At 29.4% G+C, this 22665-nt stretch overlaps 2 protein-coding genes across 5 annotated transcripts in view; one reads left to right on the top strand and one right to left on the bottom strand.

Annotated features, from left to right (window-relative positions):
- Nucleotides 1–703, bottom strand: part of LOC111634616 (zinc finger protein 532-like) — a 36861-nt gene extending 36158 nt beyond the window's left edge. For both annotated transcript variants that reach the window (XM_023379442.1, XM_023379441.1), the window contains exon 1: nucleotides 516–703. The gene's annotated coding sequence lies outside the window, so the exon portion shown is untranslated. The remainder of the gene's footprint in view (nucleotides 1–515) is intronic.
- A 49-nt stretch (nucleotides 704–752) lies between these two features.
- LOC111634617 (jmjC domain-containing protein 7-like) lies at nucleotides 753–21601 on the top strand. Of its 3 annotated transcripts, XM_023379444.1 has the most exons (9): nucleotides 753–984; nucleotides 5596–5915; nucleotides 6111–6475; nucleotides 6587–6738; nucleotides 6814–6983; nucleotides 8300–8451; nucleotides 8541–8702; nucleotides 20596–20698; nucleotides 20781–21601. In XM_023379444.1, exons 3-9 carry the CDS (start codon nucleotides 6165–6167, stop codon nucleotides 20907–20909), a joined length of 1179 nt encoding a protein of 392 aa, XP_023235212.1. In that variant the 5' UTR covers nucleotides 753–984; nucleotides 5596–5915; nucleotides 6111–6164; the 3' UTR covers nucleotides 20910–21601. The 3 variants fall into 3 exon arrangements, with proteins under 3 accessions (XP_023235212.1, XP_023235211.1, XP_023235213.1); XM_023379443.1 differs by lacking the exon at nucleotides 5596–5915; XM_023379445.1 differs by lacking the exons at nucleotides 20596–20698; nucleotides 20781–21601 and adding an exon at nucleotides 18154–18178 and having other exon boundaries at nucleotides 754–984; nucleotides 5596–6475.
- The last annotated feature ends 1064 nt before the right edge of the window (nucleotides 21602–22665 follow it).

Here is a 22665-nt window from a genome sequence, read left to right as displayed (position 1 = left end):
ATTGTTTTAGTTTTGTTTTATTTATTTATTTCGATGGCATAAACTCAAAAAAGAAGTTTCACAAAGCCGTAAACTTTTATACATATTTAATTTTTGAGCGAAAAGGAAATATTTTCAAATACCTGGAGATGTGTGAATGACGAAGAAATACTGAATAAAGCTGAAGTTGTGACTCAAAGGAGTATANAAATTTTTTCTTTTAATTAAAAAGTAATATTTTAATAATCAGATGAAGAATTAAGTTTATTGTAAGAAAATAAGATTAATAGGATAAACTTATATAAATTCTTCGAAATGAAAAGATAATTTTTAGTAATTTAACAGCATGCATCATTGTCTTCCATATTAGCATAAGACTACGGTACACGAATAAAAAGATTGATTTATTTTAATAATTATTATTTGTTCGTTTTAAATAATGACTTTTAACAAATGTAACTATAAAGAGTTATTGATAGAAATGTGCATAATTCTCTAATGAATGAAAAATGTCTGCCAATGAACTAATTCCTCACCAAAAATGATCATAATATTTCTCTCCATTTCCGATTTTCACTGATGAATCCTTAGTTATAATGTATTCTGGAATGTTCAGATGACGATTAATCGATTAATATTCGTATTCATTTAATGTTATCTGCTTCTTAAACTCAAAAAAAAACCTTCGACGACAGAAAAGGTTCCACCCAGTCACGTGATCTGTCCAGTCTCAACGTCACGTGATCCAGTATTTTCCCGAAATGCATCGGGAACGTTCCTTTTCTTTTGGAAAGAAGGAAGCCTAGACGAGTTTTGATGCTTGCTTTTGTTTTAAATATGACAAAATATCGGCGTTTCGTTTGTTTTTCTATTTAATTTTATTGTTTGTTTGTCGTCGTTTATATAATATCAAATAACTTGAGTCAGATAGCTATTTATATAAATTTATGTAGTTAGTCTTCCAGACTTTAACTTTAAACCTTTCAATTTTGTAATTTCAGTAATGTATGTTGACATTTCAAATGAAATAAATGTTAGGATTATAAAATCATAACAGATTTTATTATCTTAAAGTTCATTGACGTATGATTTGAAATATACAATATAAACATATAGGTGATATGTTTATGGTGAAGTTTTTTGTTTTTGAAAAAATTAAAGTATTAATTATAGATTATAAAAAATTAAAAATTAATATACAGAATTAACTTGATTCACATTGTGCATTGAAAATATATATTTTAAATATTTTTTATTTTTAAAATTAAATCATAAAGCATTGTCAATTTATATATCGGATAAAACAAAGTTTACAATTGTGTTTTTAATTTTATGGAAGTTAAATAGTTAAATATGTATATATATAATGAATGTTAATAATTTAATGAAAGATAAAAATTAATTAAATTATAAAAAATTTTAAATATTTGACTTTTTGATTGACTGACACATAAATAACAACACAAAGCCCGAATAGTATATGTCAAATTACTTTATTCTAATCATTTAATTATAGCCTGATATTTAGGCAATCGTTTGGTAATTTATGATTGACTGACTTTTTTAACTAATTGAAAATTTATTGTCTTAATTCTGCTCTTAACTTATGTACTAATTAGATATTAATAAATTTATACTAATTAAAATTATATATGTAAAATTTTAAACAGTAACTTTATAAGTAACAAAGTTGGTAATTATGTAGAATTAGATAACCTAATAAATAGGATTTAACAATTTGATGTGATAAGACCTCCAAATTTTTAACAATTTGGAGGTCTTATCACATCAAATTGTTAAATCTTATTTATTAGGTTATCTAACTCTAATTCATAGTCATGGGCTAAAAGCCTCATTTATTATTAAAGTTGGTAATGTTTATATTTTTTCTGTAATTTTAAGATTTTGATCAGTCAGTTTAGTTAAGGATAACATTTTTCCAAACCAAGTCAATGAAACATTATAAAACAGATCAATTAGTTTGTTTTTGTATTTTGTTGTTTTCTTATTAGTCAGAAGTATAGCGTAATTCAGAATTTTCCAATAATTTAAAACTTCACATTCATATTCTTCATAGATGATCAATTGATACATAAGCCATGTTCATTAGATGAGATCTCTATTGTTATCTAAATTCTGAAATCAAAATTTTTAAATCGATGTTTATAACCAAAAAGTATATTTGGTTATATATCTCTTATACTTAATTGTAAACTTAAATACATTTGGTTATATATCTCAACTGATATTCTCTTTGAAATATCAGTTGGTAAAAGATGCTGAAATTTTAGTTATTTATAGCATATTTATTTCAGTTTAATTGGTCTTTAATTTTTGTCTTATGATTTTTCAATTTAGTGTTTAGTAATAAACAAAACTTTAAAATACAGTGGTTGATCGGTTAACGAACATAATCCATTCCAAGACTTTGTTCGTTATCCGAATTGTTCATTAACCGATTATTGATTTACCATAGGTTTTTATGGGAATTTGAATGATTCGTTCCGGAGACTCCAAAAAATAAAAAATATATACATTTTTACTACGTTTAGTTATGTGTAATAGTAAAAATACATATATATGTAGTCTTGCATTTTTATTAGTCATGTTTTTTCCATTTGTGGGGGTTAAAGAATCTGTCCAAAGTTGATTGCTTTTCTCTTTTCTTCGGGATTTTTCGGAAGTAATTAATAGTATTGTAATTGTAGAGATCCCCAACCCCATTAACCCTATTCTGGTTTGGATGCCACTTGGATGATCGTTGTTCTGACATCCTCCCACTTCTTTAAAAGATCTTTAGTAGCAGATGTCAACATTGGTCCTCTTTCATCTTCCTCTTTTTCAAAAGAAAACACATTTCGCTGAGTTTCTTGGTATTTTTCATTTGAGAGTTTTTGAAGTTCTGTCGTCAGATCAGTTTCAGGTTCCATTATGAGCTCTAAAATGCTCTTTATTTCTCAGATGTGATTTTCATTACTCCATTAGCAGCTTGAGACTTCTTGATATATCTTTCAAAGCTAAGATTGTGCTTGCTGTAGACCTGTTCAAGCCATACTGCCTAGCAACATCAGACATCTTTTGCCCACTTTCTACCTTGGCTGTTATCTCTTACTTGTTTTCTACGGTGAGCACAGTTCTTGACACTTCTCTTTTTAGGCTTCATAATATTATCAGTTTCTTTTTTAAATAAAAAGTTCAGAAAAGCACTTACAAAAATTCAGAGAACAGAAATCAACTAGCCCACAAAAAATTATTTAAATGCAAGGCCCGGATGAAATTCAAAATTTGGTATTAAAACGTTAACGAATATCCAATGGGACAGTTAAACTTTCACCTTTCGTAAATAAACCCCGATGCAAAACTTAACAAGTGCCTGTCCGACAGTCTCGAGAAGACTATCAAAAATTATTTGTCAGAAAGGTTAACAAAAAGCTGGAATTACAAGGGAGAGTTTCAAAATTCGGAGGAATATTATACTATCTCCCGCAGTCCGAAAGATTTCGAATTGTTACCTGAACACAAGGGAAAATCAATTGGTATTCGTTATTTTCCATTGCTTTTTTTAATGTTTGTTCAGTAAAGTGTTTCTTATTCAAACGTGTTCGTTGTCCGATCATAAAAATCTTTCGTGAAAGTGTTCGTTATCCGATTTGTTTGCTATCCAAACCGCTCGTTAACTGATCACCCACTGTATTATATTTTTACCAACATTTTCTGTGGAAAAGATTTTGTTTATTTTTATCACAAGATATTTAAAAGAATTAAAGTTAATACATTTACTTGACTTTTATATAGTACATAAACACAATAGAACAGTTTTTTCCAAATGTTGTTTATTTTTTTTATAAAGAAAAAAATATTATAAAATAATGTAGAGGTAATAGAATTATTTTTTCATTAAAGAAAATATTCTCTATTAAGATAATCAATCTTAAATATATTATTGCTATGCTAAAGTAAAACAATGCAATTATTCAGAGAAACAGTTTTATTTTGCCAAGAGATTTATATACAATTTTATAAGATTAAAAAATTTTTACAAGAAAATCCTTTTCGAGTTAAATTACTCAATTTACACCAACTTCCAAGGATTAAAACACTATGACATTAAAATTCTCAACAAGGAATTTTATTTAGATTAAAACATTTCATATTGTCTTTCATATGCATTTTGTCTCAAACACATTGAGGCCTCTTCAGTCAAAAATACCACAACCTTCTCAAGGTGGCACTTTATGCCATGCTATCTTATCCCAGTATGCATCCAGCACTATTCCTTTATTCAAATTAATGTTGTTTACATATTTTATTATATCGTAATGTTCTTTAATTCTTCATTTGATTAAGTTATTTTCTTAGTTATTTTTAATACAATGTTAGAACCATGGCAAATCTTTATTTTTTAATCTAATGGATGATTCATGTTCTTTTATTCTTTTCTAACTGCTGTTTTGTTTCTCTTATATAACATTTTGGTTGAGAGCATGTAGTTTTTATTCAGATAAAATAACTTAATCAAAAAATTGTTTAAACTTAAAATGAATAATAGGAATAAATTAATATGTTTAGTTTTATAAATTATTAATGTTTTTATTAATACAAATTAACCTTCCCACAGAATGGCTATAATTTTGAAAAAATAATACATTTGATTTTGAAGAGAATGCATCATATATTTTTATCATTTAAACACAAGCAAATTTAAAGTGAGATGATGATAATTTTATTGCAGCAATTTTAGTCAATATTTTAGTCAATAATTATTAAAGATACTGAACAAGTATGAAAGAGTAATGAATTTGTTTTGGAAAGTACTTTTATAAATAATTTTTCTATTATGCAACATATCATAAATAGGGTGATCATTCGTCGTGGATTGACCATGTAACATGTTCAATGTTACAGGTCTTATATCTGTCAACCTTAGACGTTGACTTCATAGCTAGGAAAGGCTGATTTTGGAATGCAAAGACAAAGAAATAAAACCAATTTGTAGGAAGATTGTCAACAAAATTTGTGACATTTTAACCAATTATTCAATCTTTATTTTCTTTATTACAATAATAGTTTATAATTTTGGCCTTTCCTACTAGATGGATTACTTCAATAAACACATCTGCCAAAGAGCCTTAATTGATTATAACGAAGTTTAATGTGAAACAAAAAAACTTTTAGACTAATATTTTTGACTACTAACTTATACATTCATACAGTTTTTTGAAAAAGATTGTGTTCTCTATTTTCTCTATTTTTTGTTTTCAATTCTACTTAACTCCAAAACATCTTGCATTATGGATAGAAGTCAGCTTTGTTTTCTTATTAATGACGCCATTTCTGTAAGAATTGAAATTTATAAGGCTAGTAGAAATGTCTCAGCTATAAATTCTAAAGAAATGTACACAATTTCATGTGCATGGAAATTTATTTTTGAAATATAACAAGTTCTTTAATATGCAAGTGATGACACAAGTGGCAACTTACAACTCAATAATCATTCTTTTTAATCATATTTATATATTCTGTTTTATGTTAAATGGTATTTTTGTTATATATCTGACAATGACTGATAAAGTTGGTTAAAAATGTTAGTTTTATTAATGTTTTTTTTTTTGCTAGATTTTTGGTGTTGTGATTATTTCTTATTTATCCAGTTCCTTTATTTTTCATTTGCATGAAACATTACTTAAGATGAAAAACCATTGATTACACAGAAAATAAATAATAAAAATTAAACTTAACAAATGATTTTGGTGTTACTGAAACCAAAATTTGCAGAGAGCACCACCATGCAATAGCTCAAATTTTGTTTGTGAATTAAAATTGTACAAAAGTCTGAATTTGGCATATGAAAAGTGAATTAGGGTATCAATGTCTTGTGTACAAAAAGTCAGTTGTCAGAAAGTTGAGAACCACCTGTATTTGATTCTGACCACAAAGTACGATATTATTATATTGATATAGTTCATTGATTTTATATTATATATTTAGTATTGTATATATATATAATCTATATCATATATATATGTACTGTATATGATATTACTGATTTTAGAAAATATGCAATAAACAAGTATTTGATTTCTTTGATGCAATATGAAAAAATTAAAAATAATGCTGTTTTTGTTTGATAGGAACTTGTTAAATTATTCATAATTGAGTCAAGATATGATGAATTTTAACAAAGAATGTTAAAAAGTATTAAAGTTACTGGAATCACAATATTAAATATCATATTACTAATTATTTTAATCATCATAATCCTTGATGTCATAATATTTGTATTTGTCATATCATTTCAAACTTGTGTTCCAAATGGCCATTTACAGCCATTGGGATTCCATGCATCACCTATAAAAGATGGAATTAAAATATTAAATTATTTTCCTCATCCAAATGAATTTTGGAATGAATATGTTGCAAATGGAAAACCAGTAATTTTTCATAACATAGCAAAATCATTTAATGCTTTTGGTTTATGGACTGATGATTATTTGAGGTTAAGTATATTTCTATATTTATCAAGATCAATTATTAAAATACATTAACAATATCTTATTTTCTATTAGATTTTAATTGTTTTAATGTCTGAAATTTATATTTCATGTAGACTTCATTATGGTCATATGGAAGTGACAGTAGAAAGACAGAAGAAAGAAAACAGAACTTCAGAAGTAACTTTAATGCTATTTTCAGAATTTTTACAAAAGTATCAGAAAGAAGATTTATATGTGATTACTGTTTTGCATTCTGAATGGCTATGTATGCACTTTAGAATAAATTTTTATTTGGAAAAACTTTAATGAGATTATTTATGACTTTTATTTAATTTTGAAGCTGATATATCACTTCCCAAGCCAATCCTGTGTGGAAATCTTCAAAATTCTTTAAATCATATTAACTTATGGATGAGCAATGGAGAGACAAAATCTGTACTTCATAGGGATTCTATGGATAATATTCATTGTATTTTAGATGGGAGAAAAGAATTGTTTCTTGTAAACAAAGTATGCATTTTTTTAAAAATCTTAATAAAATAAACATTTATGAGATTATCATAGGATACTGATATTATGTATTTAATTTGGTAATTTGGAATTTTTTTAAGAATCAATGCTAATTATTCCTTTCTTGTTGCTAGCTATATCCAATAATCCAAATCACTAGCTATATTCCAATTAGAAAATTCTTGAGAATTCCATAATCCTGCATCAGCAGGTGTTATAGGAACACCTACTGGTAACCAATGATCCAAAACTTGTGGTTTAATTACGTTTATTTTGGTAGATTACCAGTACATACATAACTAGATGCATTTCAGGCTGACTTATATTTTGGATTACCAGTTCTTATCATTTATGGATGTTTTATATTATTGTAATCCATAATCTAATATACTGTACCAGTTCTTATCATTTACTGTATGTACTGGTGTGAAATATGTTCCATATCATATTCATGTACTTTCATTTTTAAAGAGATTGTTGATTCAATACAAAGTAAGATATTACTATTATGTTCAGTTTATCATCATTTTTATGTTTAATTAATTTTGTACTTACACCTAGCTCTTAATAATTTTAGTTACTGATGAGGAGCTGTAAAATGTAAGTCAGCCCAAAATGCATCTAGTTAAGTATGTAATCAACCAAAATAAATGTAATTAAACTAAGTTTTGGATCATTGAATTACTAGTAGTGTTCCTACACGACTGCAGATGCAAGATTACTTAATTCTCAAGAATTTTCTAATTAATGCTAATTGTTTAAATTTTATAGCTATGTAATATATTTCCTTATGTTTCTCTTTAAATAGTAATTGTTAATACATTTGGCTTGATTACATGTTTTTGGAGTTATGTTAAAATTTTCAGTTTATTAAATACAGTCAAGTCCATAGATTTCTTCAGATTATCTGTACTTCATGCAATGCTTTCTCCATGAAAAAAAAGACAGACTCATTATCCAAACTTTTTACCAATCGTATATGGAATTTAAAGTGCTGTCAATAGAAAAAGTTTGAAAAATTATATTTTGTACTTGAGTTGTATTATAAATAATATGTAGTAAATAAGGGTCTTAATAGAAGCCATGTTTGGAAAACATTTAAACTAGCTTCTAATAGGGACAATATGGTATAAAATGGTAGATTGACTTTAAGCCCACCTTGTAGTCTTATTTAAAGAGTTCAGCACATCTGAAATTTTATTTATTAGTCTCATGAAATCAGTTATGTAATTAATTAAAAGATATAATTTTACTTGAATAAAATATGTTTTCAATTAAATTTTGATTTATTCTTTAAAAAGATTCATATTTTTTAGGAATTAAAAGACTATATTATTTATGACGATAATGAAGAGTATAGTACTGTTGATGTGGATTCTGTTGACATGTATCAGCATCCTGGCTTACAAGAAATATCATGGTATAATGCTAGCATTAATTCTGGTGACTGCATCTTTATACCATATATGTAAATATATTTTTATTTTTGATTGGATCATTATTTAGATCATTTTGTTTAACAGTTATAGAAAATTTTTACTAAAAGGTATCTAATAGGTGGTTCCATCAAGTTACATCATCTAAAGGAAGAAATGTTGCAATAAATTGGTGGATGAATCATCTTTTATGGTTTAATTTGACAGATTGTAATGATAAGGAGCTAGAAGAATGGCTTCCTTCTTATAGTTTTGAATTTCCAAACTTATCATCAAAACAAAAGTAAGTATTCAGTAAAAATGAATTATTTAAAAATTGACAAAACTTTAGATAAAATTGTAGCATTTTTTATTTAATGTTCCTGATTCATGTGCATGTTTATAATATAATAATATTTAACCAACTGCCTAAATAATCCACAAAATATGTTGTTTCAGACTAGTTGTGTATTTAGGAGGAGGCCAAGGAGCCATGGTCTCACCTGCCCTTTGCCATGGCCTCACCTGGTGTAATCTTTGGTTTCAAATGCAATTTTGCATTTAAAATGTTCAATACTTTAAATCTGTTTTTACAAATTATTGAGCTGCAATTTTCAAATTGCAGACTTGTACATTCCCATTGTCATCTGTCTTTTGTTAATCAGAACAAAATCTAACTAACTCCATTCAAGAATGGAGTTAGTTAGATGAAAATAGAGACCAGTGGATCTATTTCGAGTTGTATCGTTAAGCTAATGAATCGTTAAGAATATGATAAAAACCACATGATTGGCATTTAATCAACTGTGAAAATGCTATTCTGTGCCATACATTTCATTTTTGGTTCCGATAGCCATGTGTGATAATTAAGCTTTTCTTATCGATCATTCTCAAAGTGCCATTAGGAACGTAATGAAAGTAAAAAGAACATGACAACTTTAGATGTAAGGATGATATTACTTTGTGAGCATTTGGAGAGAGAGAAAATTAGCATTAGACATTGTGAATCTGTTTTATCTTGGAGATAATGCTTTTCAGCCGAATGATACACACTTTAAAGAACTTTATTATCTCCGAAGCCATTACTAATACATTTATGCAATGAATTATGAGAAAAGCTAGAACCGAAGTGTTTTAACTAATATCTTGAACTGACAACTTTGCTGGCTGTATTGTCCCTATTTTGATGACATTTTAACACAAAAAATTTTGGCTATTTCTGGTACACAACAATACTAAAAACACATGCTTTGCTTGAAAAATGGCTGGTTGTAGTCACATGACAAAAAGACAATGTTAACTAAATTGTGATTAGTTAAAACATTACAGCTATTGATAACATGGAACCCAGATGTATCTCAACCAATTACCCATAGTGAAACATACTTAATGTGGAGCAGAGAATAGCAATTTGTCTAAGGTTTGTTAACTGCCTTTCACTACAGAGACTTATCAAATGTCCCATATATCACTTTCATTGTGTTATCAGAAGAGCTCAGAATAGGTCCCCAGATATGGAAAGCTTAGGGGCTGGAGGCCCCAATTAACTATATATGAACCTCCAGTCTGGACTGGAAATCATGTGATTTCAATTCAAAATTTTTATTTAAATTATGATTAAAAATTGCAACCTAGTATTGTGATGATGTCACAATAACAATTTTTTATTATTTGTTTATTTTAAAAAATATGACTACTGAACATAAATAAACCTTGTGTCATATACATATTATACAATATTTACCATTGCTTATCTGATTGTGAAAACATTGCATCACGGATTATAAAAGTGCTTTTTTGAACTGTCTTTGAAGGAAAAAACTTTCTGCACTTTATGTAGGCTGGCTGCCTTGCAAACTTGATTAACAACCTGATAATTCCTATACATAGTTACTTAGAGATAAGAGTTATTAACAAATAACAAATACAAAATATAGATTGTGCTGTCAAAGATTCTCTCCATTGCTTCATTCTTTTCCTCAGGAAAGAAAATGTAACTTATTCATTTAAATAGTATCTTATTAATTACTGTTGGGAATTGCTTATACAGGGAAACCTGCTAATGTGACTACTGAAGGGATCAGCCCAAAGTTGTTTTACACAGGTGTTCACATTAGCAAGTTTTACTGTAGTTCTCATTCACATGTAGGATTTTTAACATTAGTGGTGGATTCAGAAGTACCCAAAGAAAGAATAACTAGGGACTTATTAATTCAAATTTTTTAAAATTTGAATTAATAAGTCCCTTCCATTAATATGTGCATGAGGATTGTATTGAAGATGGTCTGATAAATCATAATTGCCTTCATAAATGTTTTTAAAAACAATGTTTTGAAGTTCAACAAAAAAATTTTAATTTGTTATTGTATTGATGGGGATCATTTGTCTTACAAGACAAAGGATCCCCATCAATACACATTCATCAACAAACCCACATCAATACAACACAAAATTCAATAGTGATCCTTTGTCTTATCAGACAATCCTTTGTCTTATCAGACAATCCTTTGTCTTATCAGACAAAGGATCACTATTGAATTTTGTGTCAAGTTGGTGGGCAGTCTCTAGACCATTCTCCAAACAGCCCATACCTTGCACTCAAATTTCTGCTCTTCTCCAACATTAGAAAGAGTTAAGAGGCAGAATGTTTAGCATAGACCAAGAAGTAAAAGCTGCCACATCCACTGCTTAACACTGAATCTCAGAAAATGATCTGCAACATATGTTTGAGAAGCTAGTGCATCTCTAAAAAGTGTATAGTATATGAAGGCCACTATTTCAAAAAGGAAACCCACACCAAACCTCCTAATGACTTGGATTCTGAATAGTGATCTCAGTCCATAAACTTTCAAAATAGCCCTTGTAAATTAAATCTATAGTTATGTTAAATTTTTTATATCTTATTCAATCATTAATTTCAGCATATTTAAAAAAGAAAAATAAACTAACAACATGATTTTAGTTGATATTATTGGTATATGTAATTTAAAACAGTTGATTGCTATAAGTGAATAAATTACTGCAATAACTGAAGGTTATTGCAGTAATTTATTTACTTGTAATTTACAATGTATATTTAATTCACAGTAATTTACAATGTATAAATAATTCAGCAAATTGACAAATTTATTAAATGAACTAACATTTTTTACCTTGTTTAACGGTCATCCTCAGGTTCTGATGTTAGAACAAAAAAATAGAACAGAAACAAAAATTTAAAATACAAAACTATCAAATGATTTAAAACATATTGAATGTCACGTGTACAAAGTTAAAACATAAAAGTAATAAAAATAACAAAATGGAATTAAAATAAATAAAAGATCATACACTAAATAGAAATAAAATAAAATAAAATAAAAATTATGATACATAAGACAAAGGTAAAAACAAAAACAGATGATAAAATAAACTTAATTTCAAAATATGTCCTCCAGGCATGCAACAAGGGTGCCACATCTTTACTGTTAATTGTGGTCCCTTTATTAAGTGCTTTATATAGGATGTCCTAGTAAGACTGCATAAACTATGCAGAGCAAGAATCCTGGCTCAGAGTACTTAAAAAAATGATCCAAAAACTATACCTCTGCAATCCATAGTTTTTGAGAAAAATGTGAAAGAAAAAGTATGACATCACATCCAGTGCATGGAAAATAAGCTTTATTGAAAACATTCAGCATAATAACTATTACCCCTCATTATGCTTATGAAAGGGGAAAATTTACATAATAAGACTGATGATAGATGTATGTCTGTTATGCAAATGAACAGCCATTGTTTGGCTCATAAAGGTACCATCTGGAAGCTACTGGTAATCTTTGCATGGTGAAAATGTATTCCATTTGTGAATATTGTGTCATGTACAGTACTTTATCTTCAGTGAATGTAATGGTAATGCCTTACGAAATGTGAGAGAGTTTATATCATCGCTATATGTCATGCTGTCATCCCAATATCATCTTCAGGTTGGATGACAGACTGAGAAATACAAGAAGCATTTGCCCATCAGAAAATCTCCACAATGTTGATGGAAGAATTCATGGCAGGCTTACAATATCGCAGAAAGCTGCAATACTATGATGGATTGAAGCAAATCCAGAGTTGACTACATGTGCATTAGCCAGGCAGTTTAATTAAGGCGAGTAGGGAATAGGCCATGGGGTTCCTTTTGCATACAGTACAAAGTTTGGATCTTTATGGCATATCCAGTTAGATCTTGTTCAACAGTTTGTTGTAGGTGACTATTTTGAAGGGTTTAGTTTTCTCAGATCTGGATTTCAAATGAGAATGGTCCCACTATATTAAGTGGTGAAGAAACTAGACCAGTATCACAAAGTTGTAGCCAAACAATAAATATGGTCAAGTTCCTTTTGTCTGAGAGATACATTAGAACAGTGAGAAAAGGCTCTTTTTATGAGGGCCCTAAAGGCAACAGACTTAAATGCAGGCAGATCATGAGAAGCAAATGGAATAAAGAGAATTGTGAGCTTTTCAATAGATATCAGTGGTAAGAGTGCCTTCCTTCAAAGTGATGAAGAGATCCAGGAAATGGACTTGTATGTCACTCTATTGCTCCAAGTTTGTTTGATCTGTAGGGTTTGTTATTGATGGTACCAAGGAAAGTAATCAAGGAAAGTACTCATTGGTATATCTCTAGATTGTAGATATACAGTGCCTTTAAATAAGAAGGAAAAGTGACAAATGATATGAACCACATCCAGTCATTCCTCTTCCTTTGAAGGTACTGCAACGGGTAATCATGTTTCTGGTGCATTTTGAGAACTGGTCCTTCAATATTTGGAGCAGCAGGTATTTGTGGCCTTTGAGGATCACATCCTACTTTACTCCAGGTAAGATCACAACATCCTTATTGTCTAATCCTATGTTCCACCTATTCAAATCTTCCTTGATGCCATCAATAACAATCCCTTGATATTAATGTTAAACTTGGAGCAATAGAGTGATTAACAAGTCCATCTCATGGATCTTCTCATCACTTTAAAGGAAAACACTCTTACCACTGATGTCCATTGAAAAGCTTCTCACAATCCTCTTTATTCCACCTGCTTCTCATGATCTGCCTGCATAGAAATCTATTGCCTTCAGAGTCAAAAATGTTACTTCATTTAATAAATCTGTGTTCTGTGCTGGATTTTTTAAGTTATCTGCTACAAGTAATGCAATTAAACATATTCTGTAAAATATTTTGAGTTTGAGAATATTTACAATTTCCATATCACTTGAAGTTGTAATTTTTGCTTGCTAAAGATAGATCAACTACAGGCATAGACAGTGATAGGGTAGGGTGGTACATAATCTAAAATTTCCTTATCCATTTGTTCATCCACCCTGAAATAATTTATTTAAGTTTACCTATACTTACCATCATTGGAGGATTCTTTAGATATGAATTGATTGTTCACCAAGTAATTACAAATTCTCATTAAATTTTATCCACTTATGTCAATAAAATTGATTGCTAAATTTTCTTAGTATTAGTATTCTTATTGTATGAATATTTTAAATTTAAACAGTAATATCATAGAATATGTTTAAACATTCCTTTGTGGAATGTAAAAATGTTGTATTTTTTGAATGCTAAATCTAAAGCATGTTTATGAAATATAAATGATCAAACATTTTCAGTCTATGTTAAATAAAAAATCTTCACTGGAAAAGTATGAAAGTTATTGATATGAGATTTATTCCACCTCTACCCTCTCAAAATGGAAATCTTAGCACTGTACTAAATACAGTAGTCTAAAGCATTTCAGTTCAATAGATGCATTAATTTCCAAGAAATTTAGCAGCAACTTGTTTCTCTCTTTACAAACATGTTATCAAGCTTTATAAACTATCTTGATATTTGAAATTTTGTTAGAATCTGAATTTTTAATAGGAATCAAAGGAATAGTTTTTTTTAGTTATAAATCTGCATAAATAAAATAGTAACAGTCTGTTTGTCAGTTTGGATGTTTGCTGCTGCATCATGGGAAAACTCCTGAACATATTTTAACAAAATTTCATATTTTGAATCAGTTGATTCAGGAGAAGGTTAAACATGCATATGATTACAAAATTTACATTATATAAATTAAACTGTAATGGATTTCTGTCTGTTTCTTTGTTCACTAGATCAGGATGGGCAACCTTTATTTATGTAAGGGCAGCATTTCAAAACTTCTACACTGATGCAGGCTGCACACAAGAGAAAAGAGGAAGGAAAAAGTCAATAAATCACAATTATTTATTCACATATAGCAATGGTTCCCAATTAGTGGTACACGAAATTGCACGAAGGTGTATGCGTAGCAATCTAAAATCGGTCGATTTAAAATTTAAATGCATGAGATGAAGCAATCAAAAAAATAATGGGTGGACCATCAAAAATTCGGCAATTTACAACATGATGTCGAATGCATAAATTTGTTTATTTATAACTAAAAATATTCTCGAAATTTCATCAAAAAATGCATTTGTGACAATACCTAAATGAAATTCTTATGCAAGAAACAAAAATTGTACAATTAACACAATTTGTTAATTGTACAATTATCATTATCATCATGTCAGCGAAGTGGCAATAAAACATTTACTATCATTTTGTACAACATACCTCTGCGAGAGCGGATTTTTGACCACGACAAACACGAAAACTAAACATTGTCACGACTTCAACTCGAAGATGACTTGATGACATAAAAGCAACCAGATTTTACAAAGTTGTGCAAAGAAAATCATGCACATTTGTCATGTTAAAATTAAATAACCTTATGCTATTTTCATTGTTATTAGAATTGTATTTTAAAGGTAATAAATATAAAAAAAACACTTATTCTATTTATCACTAGCTGTCTACCCACAGCTTTGCCTGCATTATATCGAATTTTCTCATGGGAGTAAGATATTTTCTCACAGTAAAATGTAGCCTATGTCCATTTCCAACATGTAAGCTATCTCTGTGCCAAATTTTATTAAAACTCATTCAGCGGTTTAGATGTGAAAAGGTAACAGACAGACTGACAGAATTACCTTCGAATTTATAATATTAATATGGTTTAATATGAATTTCTGCTATAAAGGGTATGCGAGTTTGAGCTCTTTCTTGAAGTGGTACGCAGGAAAAACTAATTGGGAACCACTGATATATAGCATAGGTATACTTAATTTAGCTTCTGGAACTGATGCAAACGTAACATATTGGAAATATTTGGTTAAATATTAGTCACTGCTAGTTTTAAATTAGTTTTGATGTGTCTGTTAGCTGGTTTCTTGTTTTAATTTTTACTAAATTCATTGCGGAAAACTATTCACATAAATAAGTTGTAGAAAATAATGTTCAAATTTTTGCTGCATACTTCCTTAATTAATTAAGCTGGGAAATTGATATATTTATTCATATTTTATGTGACACGGTCTGCACTAGATGATGATACATCATCATCTAGTGCAGGGATCAATCAGCAATTACCTATTAGAAAGTTATACCATTAAAGTATAGTATTATGTTTGGAGAACTAATGTTAAAAAGAAATTAATGAGAAATTAGCAAAAGATGTGAGAAGTTAGAAAAAGTGACATCACAGTGCTAAAGTGATATCACAGTGCTAGACTGCATTACATATAATACATGGTGGACTTTTTGTTATGTTTCATGTTATGTTCATAGTTACTTAGGTTAGTTACTTAGTTTGCTTAACTATATTGATATAAGTTTTTACTTATATCTAAGTAATAAGAAAAAGGACTTTACTATATAAAATTTTTAACTTTTATATATAAAAGCTTTACTTATATATATAAAATTCAAAATATATATGTTAGAATAAAGGCTTCTATATCGTTCAATGTATCCACACCAAATTTGGCATGAAGATTCTTTGACAGACTTTTGCTAAAAAAATATATCTCCAATGATCTAGAAAAAAATACAGTACTGTAGTATCCCCATCCCCAATCATACCTAAAGTCCACCCCCTTAACTTAAGCCCAAGTAATTTTTTGTGTCTTGCAGTTTCATTATTGTAAATACAGTAGAGCGTCGTTTATCCGAATCAATTGGGGACTGGGGTTGTTTGGATAACTTATTTTTCGGATAACCGATTATGTACGAAAAAATATATTAACCTNAAATGTTCTCGTTAATCTTATCTCGTCTTTTGATTCGTTCGCGGTTGTAAGAAATCACCACATAGTCTCTCGAGTCTCCGTAGATATAACAAACACAGAAATAAATAACACAAAATAAATTGTAGCTATGTGTCGGTTCCGCGCGACACGTCTGAACATGTAAGTTGAACAATAGTGTAGAGGGAATGAGTAATCAAGAGTTGCGTGGTGCTCAAACAAAAGACGAATCGACGAGATTTGAAAATCGCGTAACTCCGGGTTCGCGTAAGTTGGGGTAGCGTAAGTCGAGGTATCACTGTATTTTAAACAGGTCGCTGCACTACCACCGAATTTTTCATTCCTTGTTCTGTGACAAAACTGAATTTTGGTCTTTTAAATTGAAATGCCTAAATAAGGGGGCGCCGAAATTTTCCTCCGCCCCGGGCGGCTGACACCTACGCTACGCCACTGATAAAAATGTACATGTATATTTTTTTAAAAAATAAGAACAGTGATTTTTCTATAAAAACTAATAACTAAACATGATACAGTAGAGCGTCGTTTATCCGAATCAGTTGGGGACTGGGGTTGTTCGGATAACCGATTATGTACGAAAAACTATATTAACCTATCCCATGTTGAAATTTTTCTCCATTGCGTGTCGCTTCGCGTTGAATTTTCGTCGATGTTAAGCCTAATGTAAACTTTTTAAAATAATAATCGTGGTTATCGTATCGTTAAAAATTATTTCTTTATTTTTTACAAACGAAATAAATATATTGAAAAATATAAGAACAAAAAAAAATTATACTTTAGAAGTTAATCTAGTATCAAAAACGTTTGATTCGGCACGACGCACAGTCCCCAGAAAAACACCACACAAAAGTGCCAGTGCTGAAAGCTAAAACACACACATCAACAAAAAAATATTGGAGTAGCCCAAGATATATCCACAGATTGCAGCGCCACAGCGAAAATTTAAATTTGCCGACTGGAATTGTTTCGGATAACAGACTTTTGGATAAACGACTCTCTACTGTATATCAATGTTTAAATATGTAGTACATATTAATAATTACTTTCATATACTCACCGTGTTTTAAAAAATTATCCCTTGTTTTATATAATATTTAGCAGCAAAATGGAAAAAAAAATTAAAGCAATAAGTGAGCATTCCGCCATTGTCATGCCGGAACTTCAATTATTCAGTGATTTGCAATACGAAGGAAATTAAAAAATTTACAAAAGTTTTTAATATAANAAACGTTTGATTCGGCACGACGCACAGTCCCCAGAAAAACACCACACAAAAGTGCCAGTGCTGAAAGCTAAAACACACACATCAACAAAAAAAATATTGGAGTAGCCAAAGATTGCAACGCCACTGCACTAGCAAAAATTTAAATTTGCCAACTGGAATTCTTTCGGATAACCGACTTTTGGATAAACAATACTCTACTGTACTCAGGTCAGTAAATGTATTTTTTAATTACTAAGACTGTAGTTCTTATCACCTTCTATCAAGCAAACTGGGTGCACACATCTAGTCTATAATAAATTATTAAATATAAGAATAATTTAAAAAGTTCAAAAATTTTTTGCATTTATTATGAAATTATTGACAATGATTTATTAATTTGAAAAAGGTACTTCTGAAATCTACTTCTGAAATTTGAAAGGTACTTCTGGGTTCTACTTTCTAGGATTTATTATTTTCTATGTCATTCTCTAATTTTTCATATATAAAAATGAAGATAAAGATAAATTCATATTGAGAAGAAAATGAGATGATAGAGAATTGCTGTTGGACAAGATGTTTCTATTATATTGTAAATGAAATTTCCAAGCTATCTTCCTCTTCAAATTATGTGAGGTGATCGAAGGGTATACGTACAAAGCCAATAACACAGAAAAGTACTTTTATTGTGAAAATGAAAGCAAACTGGATACATTCAATACTTGTTTCTCAATGAAATTATTCAGCCTGTTCAGTCATTTATCACAATATGTAATGAATGAAATCATTCATGTCATCAAAAAATTTCCTATATCTCTTGTTGCAGCCATCCAGTGATGACAGCTTTCACTTCAGTAGCAAATCAGTGACCATATACACTGGGTGGTCAATTTATTAAGACCACCAGCAAAGCTTATGCAAATCAGCTATGATGGCATTCTATTGTCATCAGAGGACAGGATTGACATAAAAAGGGAGTGCTGAGTGATTGTACAGATAATTGTAGGGAATTTCATATGAAGATATGGGTAAAAGACATGATTTAACAGACTTTAAATGTGGAATGATTGTGGGTGCTAGAATCAGAAAAACTAGTTTGCTTGTGAAGTGTTCAAGTGGCTTTTGTTCATGTGTACAAACAGTGGACTACTAAACAAAAAAGTGGGTCTCAATGTAAAATGTGGTCATCCTCTGTTGCTAGATGCTCAGGCTGAGAGTTGCCAGACTTGTCCAGTCCAACAGAAGAGCAACAGTGCATCAGATTATAGCTGATCTTAGTCAGGGAACATCTCCTCCGATGACTTCTGAATGAACTGTTTGCCATTAAATCATCTTGGATATGGAAGACAAAGGCCTGTTCAAAAGCTTTTTTGTCTACAGCTAAGATCAAATGACTCCAGTTTGCACATGATCACAAAGATTGGACAGTAAATGACTGGAAAAAGAAGTAATGTGGTCTGATGAATCACATTTTCAACTGCACTATGTGAGAGTGCAAATATGGAGAAAACATCATAAAAGCATGGACCCTATGTGCATTGCTACACTTCAAGTTGGTGGAGGCAATGTTATAGTTTGCAGGATGTTTTCCTTGCATTGTTTGGGCCCTTTGCTTCATGTGGAATGTCTGAATGCTCAAACGTATATAAATACTGTCATTGACCAAGTAGATTCAGTTATGTTAATAGCCTACCCCACTGGAGATGGATACTTCCAACAGGACAATGCTCCATACCATAAAGCTCAAATTGTCCAAAGATGGTTTGAATGGCATGACAGAGACTTCATCTTGTTGAGGTGAGGTCTCTGTGGCCTCCACAATCACCATATTTCAATCTAATTGAGCATTTCTGGGATGAGCTCAAAAGGGGCATCAGGCAGCTGGATCCAGAACAATCTATTCTTAGTGAACTGGAAAATGCAATTTATTTGATATGATGTCAGATTCCTCCAGCCACTTAACAATCTTGTAGAGTTTATACCAAAGAGAATTGCAGCAGCATTGGCAAGCAATAGGCGGCCTAACAATGGACTGAGTAGATGGTCAAAATAAATTAGCCACTCAGTGTATATATGGATTGCCAACCACTTCCATAAAACTTGTTCTTCCATCCTCCTTTTATCAATAATGTCCTTTTGAGTATAGTTTTAATTGTTTGATTTTACTAAAATATTACTAGCAGATGACATGTCAATATTTTGTCTTATTCCAAAGTAATAGTTTTGTTTTGTCTTTACCCTTTGCTAGGGTAACAGAAGGAGAAGACATTACCATTATAGTTGGACAAACAAATAAAATGTTTAGGGACTCAATTAGGGTGGCGCACTGCAATGGTTAGCAATTATTCTAACACCAAGTTTAAAATCCTATTTAATGTCTAGTGTTTTATAATTTACAGTTAGTCAAGAAATATTTATAACAAACTCTTTTATTATATAGTCCTTCATTGTACAATCTCTGTGCAATATGCTTCCTGTTTTGTGTACAAAAGTTGGCAACCATAAGGAACATTGAGTTATGCCCTCATTCCGTGGACTTTGTTGTCGGATATTAATGCACAAGCCATTATTATTAAAATTTTTTTATGTTCTTGAAACCATGTCGGTGATTATTTTTGTCGTTTTGAATGCCTTATAGTTTAAATACACGAACACTAGGCAATCTTCATTTAAAATTAAAATAATTTAAAATGAAGATTGCCTAGTGTTCATGTATTTACACTATATGCTGTTCACAACGACAAAAATATTAAACTATTGTTTATAATTATGTATTACTTGTATGTATTTTGAAATTTACAAACACATTTAGTTTATAAAATTGATCATTTTTCTTTCCATTGAATTTTAGATATCAATTATTACAGTTCATTGATGGATATAACAATTTAACATACAATGAATTTAAACAGATATATGAAGAAATAAAATGTAAAAATTCAAATTTAAGAGAGGTAATAAAATAAAAAATATATATATAATTAAGAAAAATTTCTAAAATTCTCGTAATAAATTAACAAATATTATTTTAAATAGTTATTCGTAAAACTGGATGAAGATGAAAATAATTATATTACATTAGAAGAATTGTACCAAGCAGATTCAGTTTACTTCAAATCATATTTTACTGACTGTGATGATAGCTTCAATCATGACAAAATATAATTTTGTCTGATTTCTCTACAATTAACATATATTTTGGAGCTTAAAGATTTGTGTGAAAGCAGTTTAGTTTTAATAATTTTATAATTTAGCAATTTTGATCCATGTCCAAAAATTTCAGAGATACTAAAATATGAATTCTAAGAATCTGAATTAACAATATTTTCAATATCATTAATAAGTATAGACCAAGGATGTGTTATACGGGATTTGTATGAATCTCTAATTTAAATTTTTAAGGTACAGGCAAACTTCTAATTATGAAGCCAAATTAAAAATTAGAAAAATAACTTTTTATATTTATATCTCATGATTTAATAATGTGTAAAACTGATCATTGTCAACTGTTAGCTTCTTATATGAAACATTTTGATATCTTTATGGGATATGGCTGGGAGGAAGGTAGTGGAGAGTAGGGAAGTCTTTTTGTTTTAAGATTCAAATTTGCATAAACTATAACTTTAGTTAATTTATCTATATTTTCATAAATTAATGCTCTACAGTAAAAACTGAATGAGTCACCATTGCAAAATGACATTTTAAAACAAGTTATTTAGATTAATAATAAATTATTGTTTTACTTATATGTTAAAATCTTAAACTATGCAAAAATAGTCATGTTTAATTTTTGTTTATAATGATAAATCTTGTAAACTGGTGAATTAAATAAATGAGAAAATATTTCTGCTATAAAAGGCTTGAACTGAAATTATAAAATGTTTTCATATTTATTAATCTTTTATCAAACATTTATAGATAATCTGTATTGCAAAGTATTTTTTATATGTAATTACGTGAGCACTAATATCAGTAATTTAGTAAAGTGAACAATAAAAATTTTAAGCTTAGTAATTTAGTAAAGTGAACAATAAAAATTTTAGTTTTCATTATCAATTGATAAAATTGAAATAAACATGATAAAAAAACTTGTAATAAAATTAATAAAAACAGAACATATACAATAATTTGATATTTATAAATGGAAAATTGAATCAATTAAAAATATAAACTGCAAAAAATTGTAAAATGGGTAGTGATGTATACATGCTCCCAAACAGTTAAGAGTACATTGGAAATGGGGGTCAAACAGAGCTGGCCTTAATGCTTTATAATAGCATATTCTACCAGTCTGGCAACTAGTAGCAACAGTATTTCTATGTTTAATGTCTCCTTGAACTCAATATATTTGGAATTGGGCTCCAGATAATGTTCTACTATATTCATTTTTGGAAAATGATTTTTTTTTATCATCAAATTATAAAACTAAATAAGTTTATTAATCAAAACTTGTAAGTAGTGAATTTGGCTTGTTTGAGAAAAGTATTGGTAGGATTTAGCTCAGCCCATAATGACCAGCCATTCATCATTTTGTTAAAATTCAATTTTGCTTCAGGTACTGTACATACATAGTGGAAAGAAGGGATTCTCTAATTCAAGTTGGCACAGAATACAATACCACAATACTTACATATTGATTTATAAATGATCAATGGAGAGATCCAACCTCAAACTAAAAATTACTGACTTATATTCAGGCATACAAATGCCAGTTTATAAAAATTTTCTGTTTGAATANGTCGGGTTCATTCATAATTGCATAATTGTGACTAGCCATAAAGCTGAAGATATAATAGCCATGGTGTTAGCTAGTCAATTAAATTTTGAAATGGTTAATTATTTGGCTCGAAGGTAGCACGGAAAGACATTAATATTATCTTAATTAGAATTCAATCCGGACATAATTTATCATCTATGCTGG

Source organism: Centruroides sculpturatus, unplaced genomic scaffold (genome assembly GCF_000671375.1).
Source record: "Centruroides sculpturatus isolate CEXI.00-Female unplaced genomic scaffold, Cexi_2.0 scaffold950, whole genome shotgun sequence".
Classification (NCBI taxonomy): domain Eukaryota; kingdom Metazoa; phylum Arthropoda; class Arachnida; order Scorpiones; family Buthidae; genus Centruroides; species Centruroides sculpturatus.
Note: the sequence above shows the minus strand (reverse complement) of the source record. Positions and strands in the feature narration are given on the sequence as shown.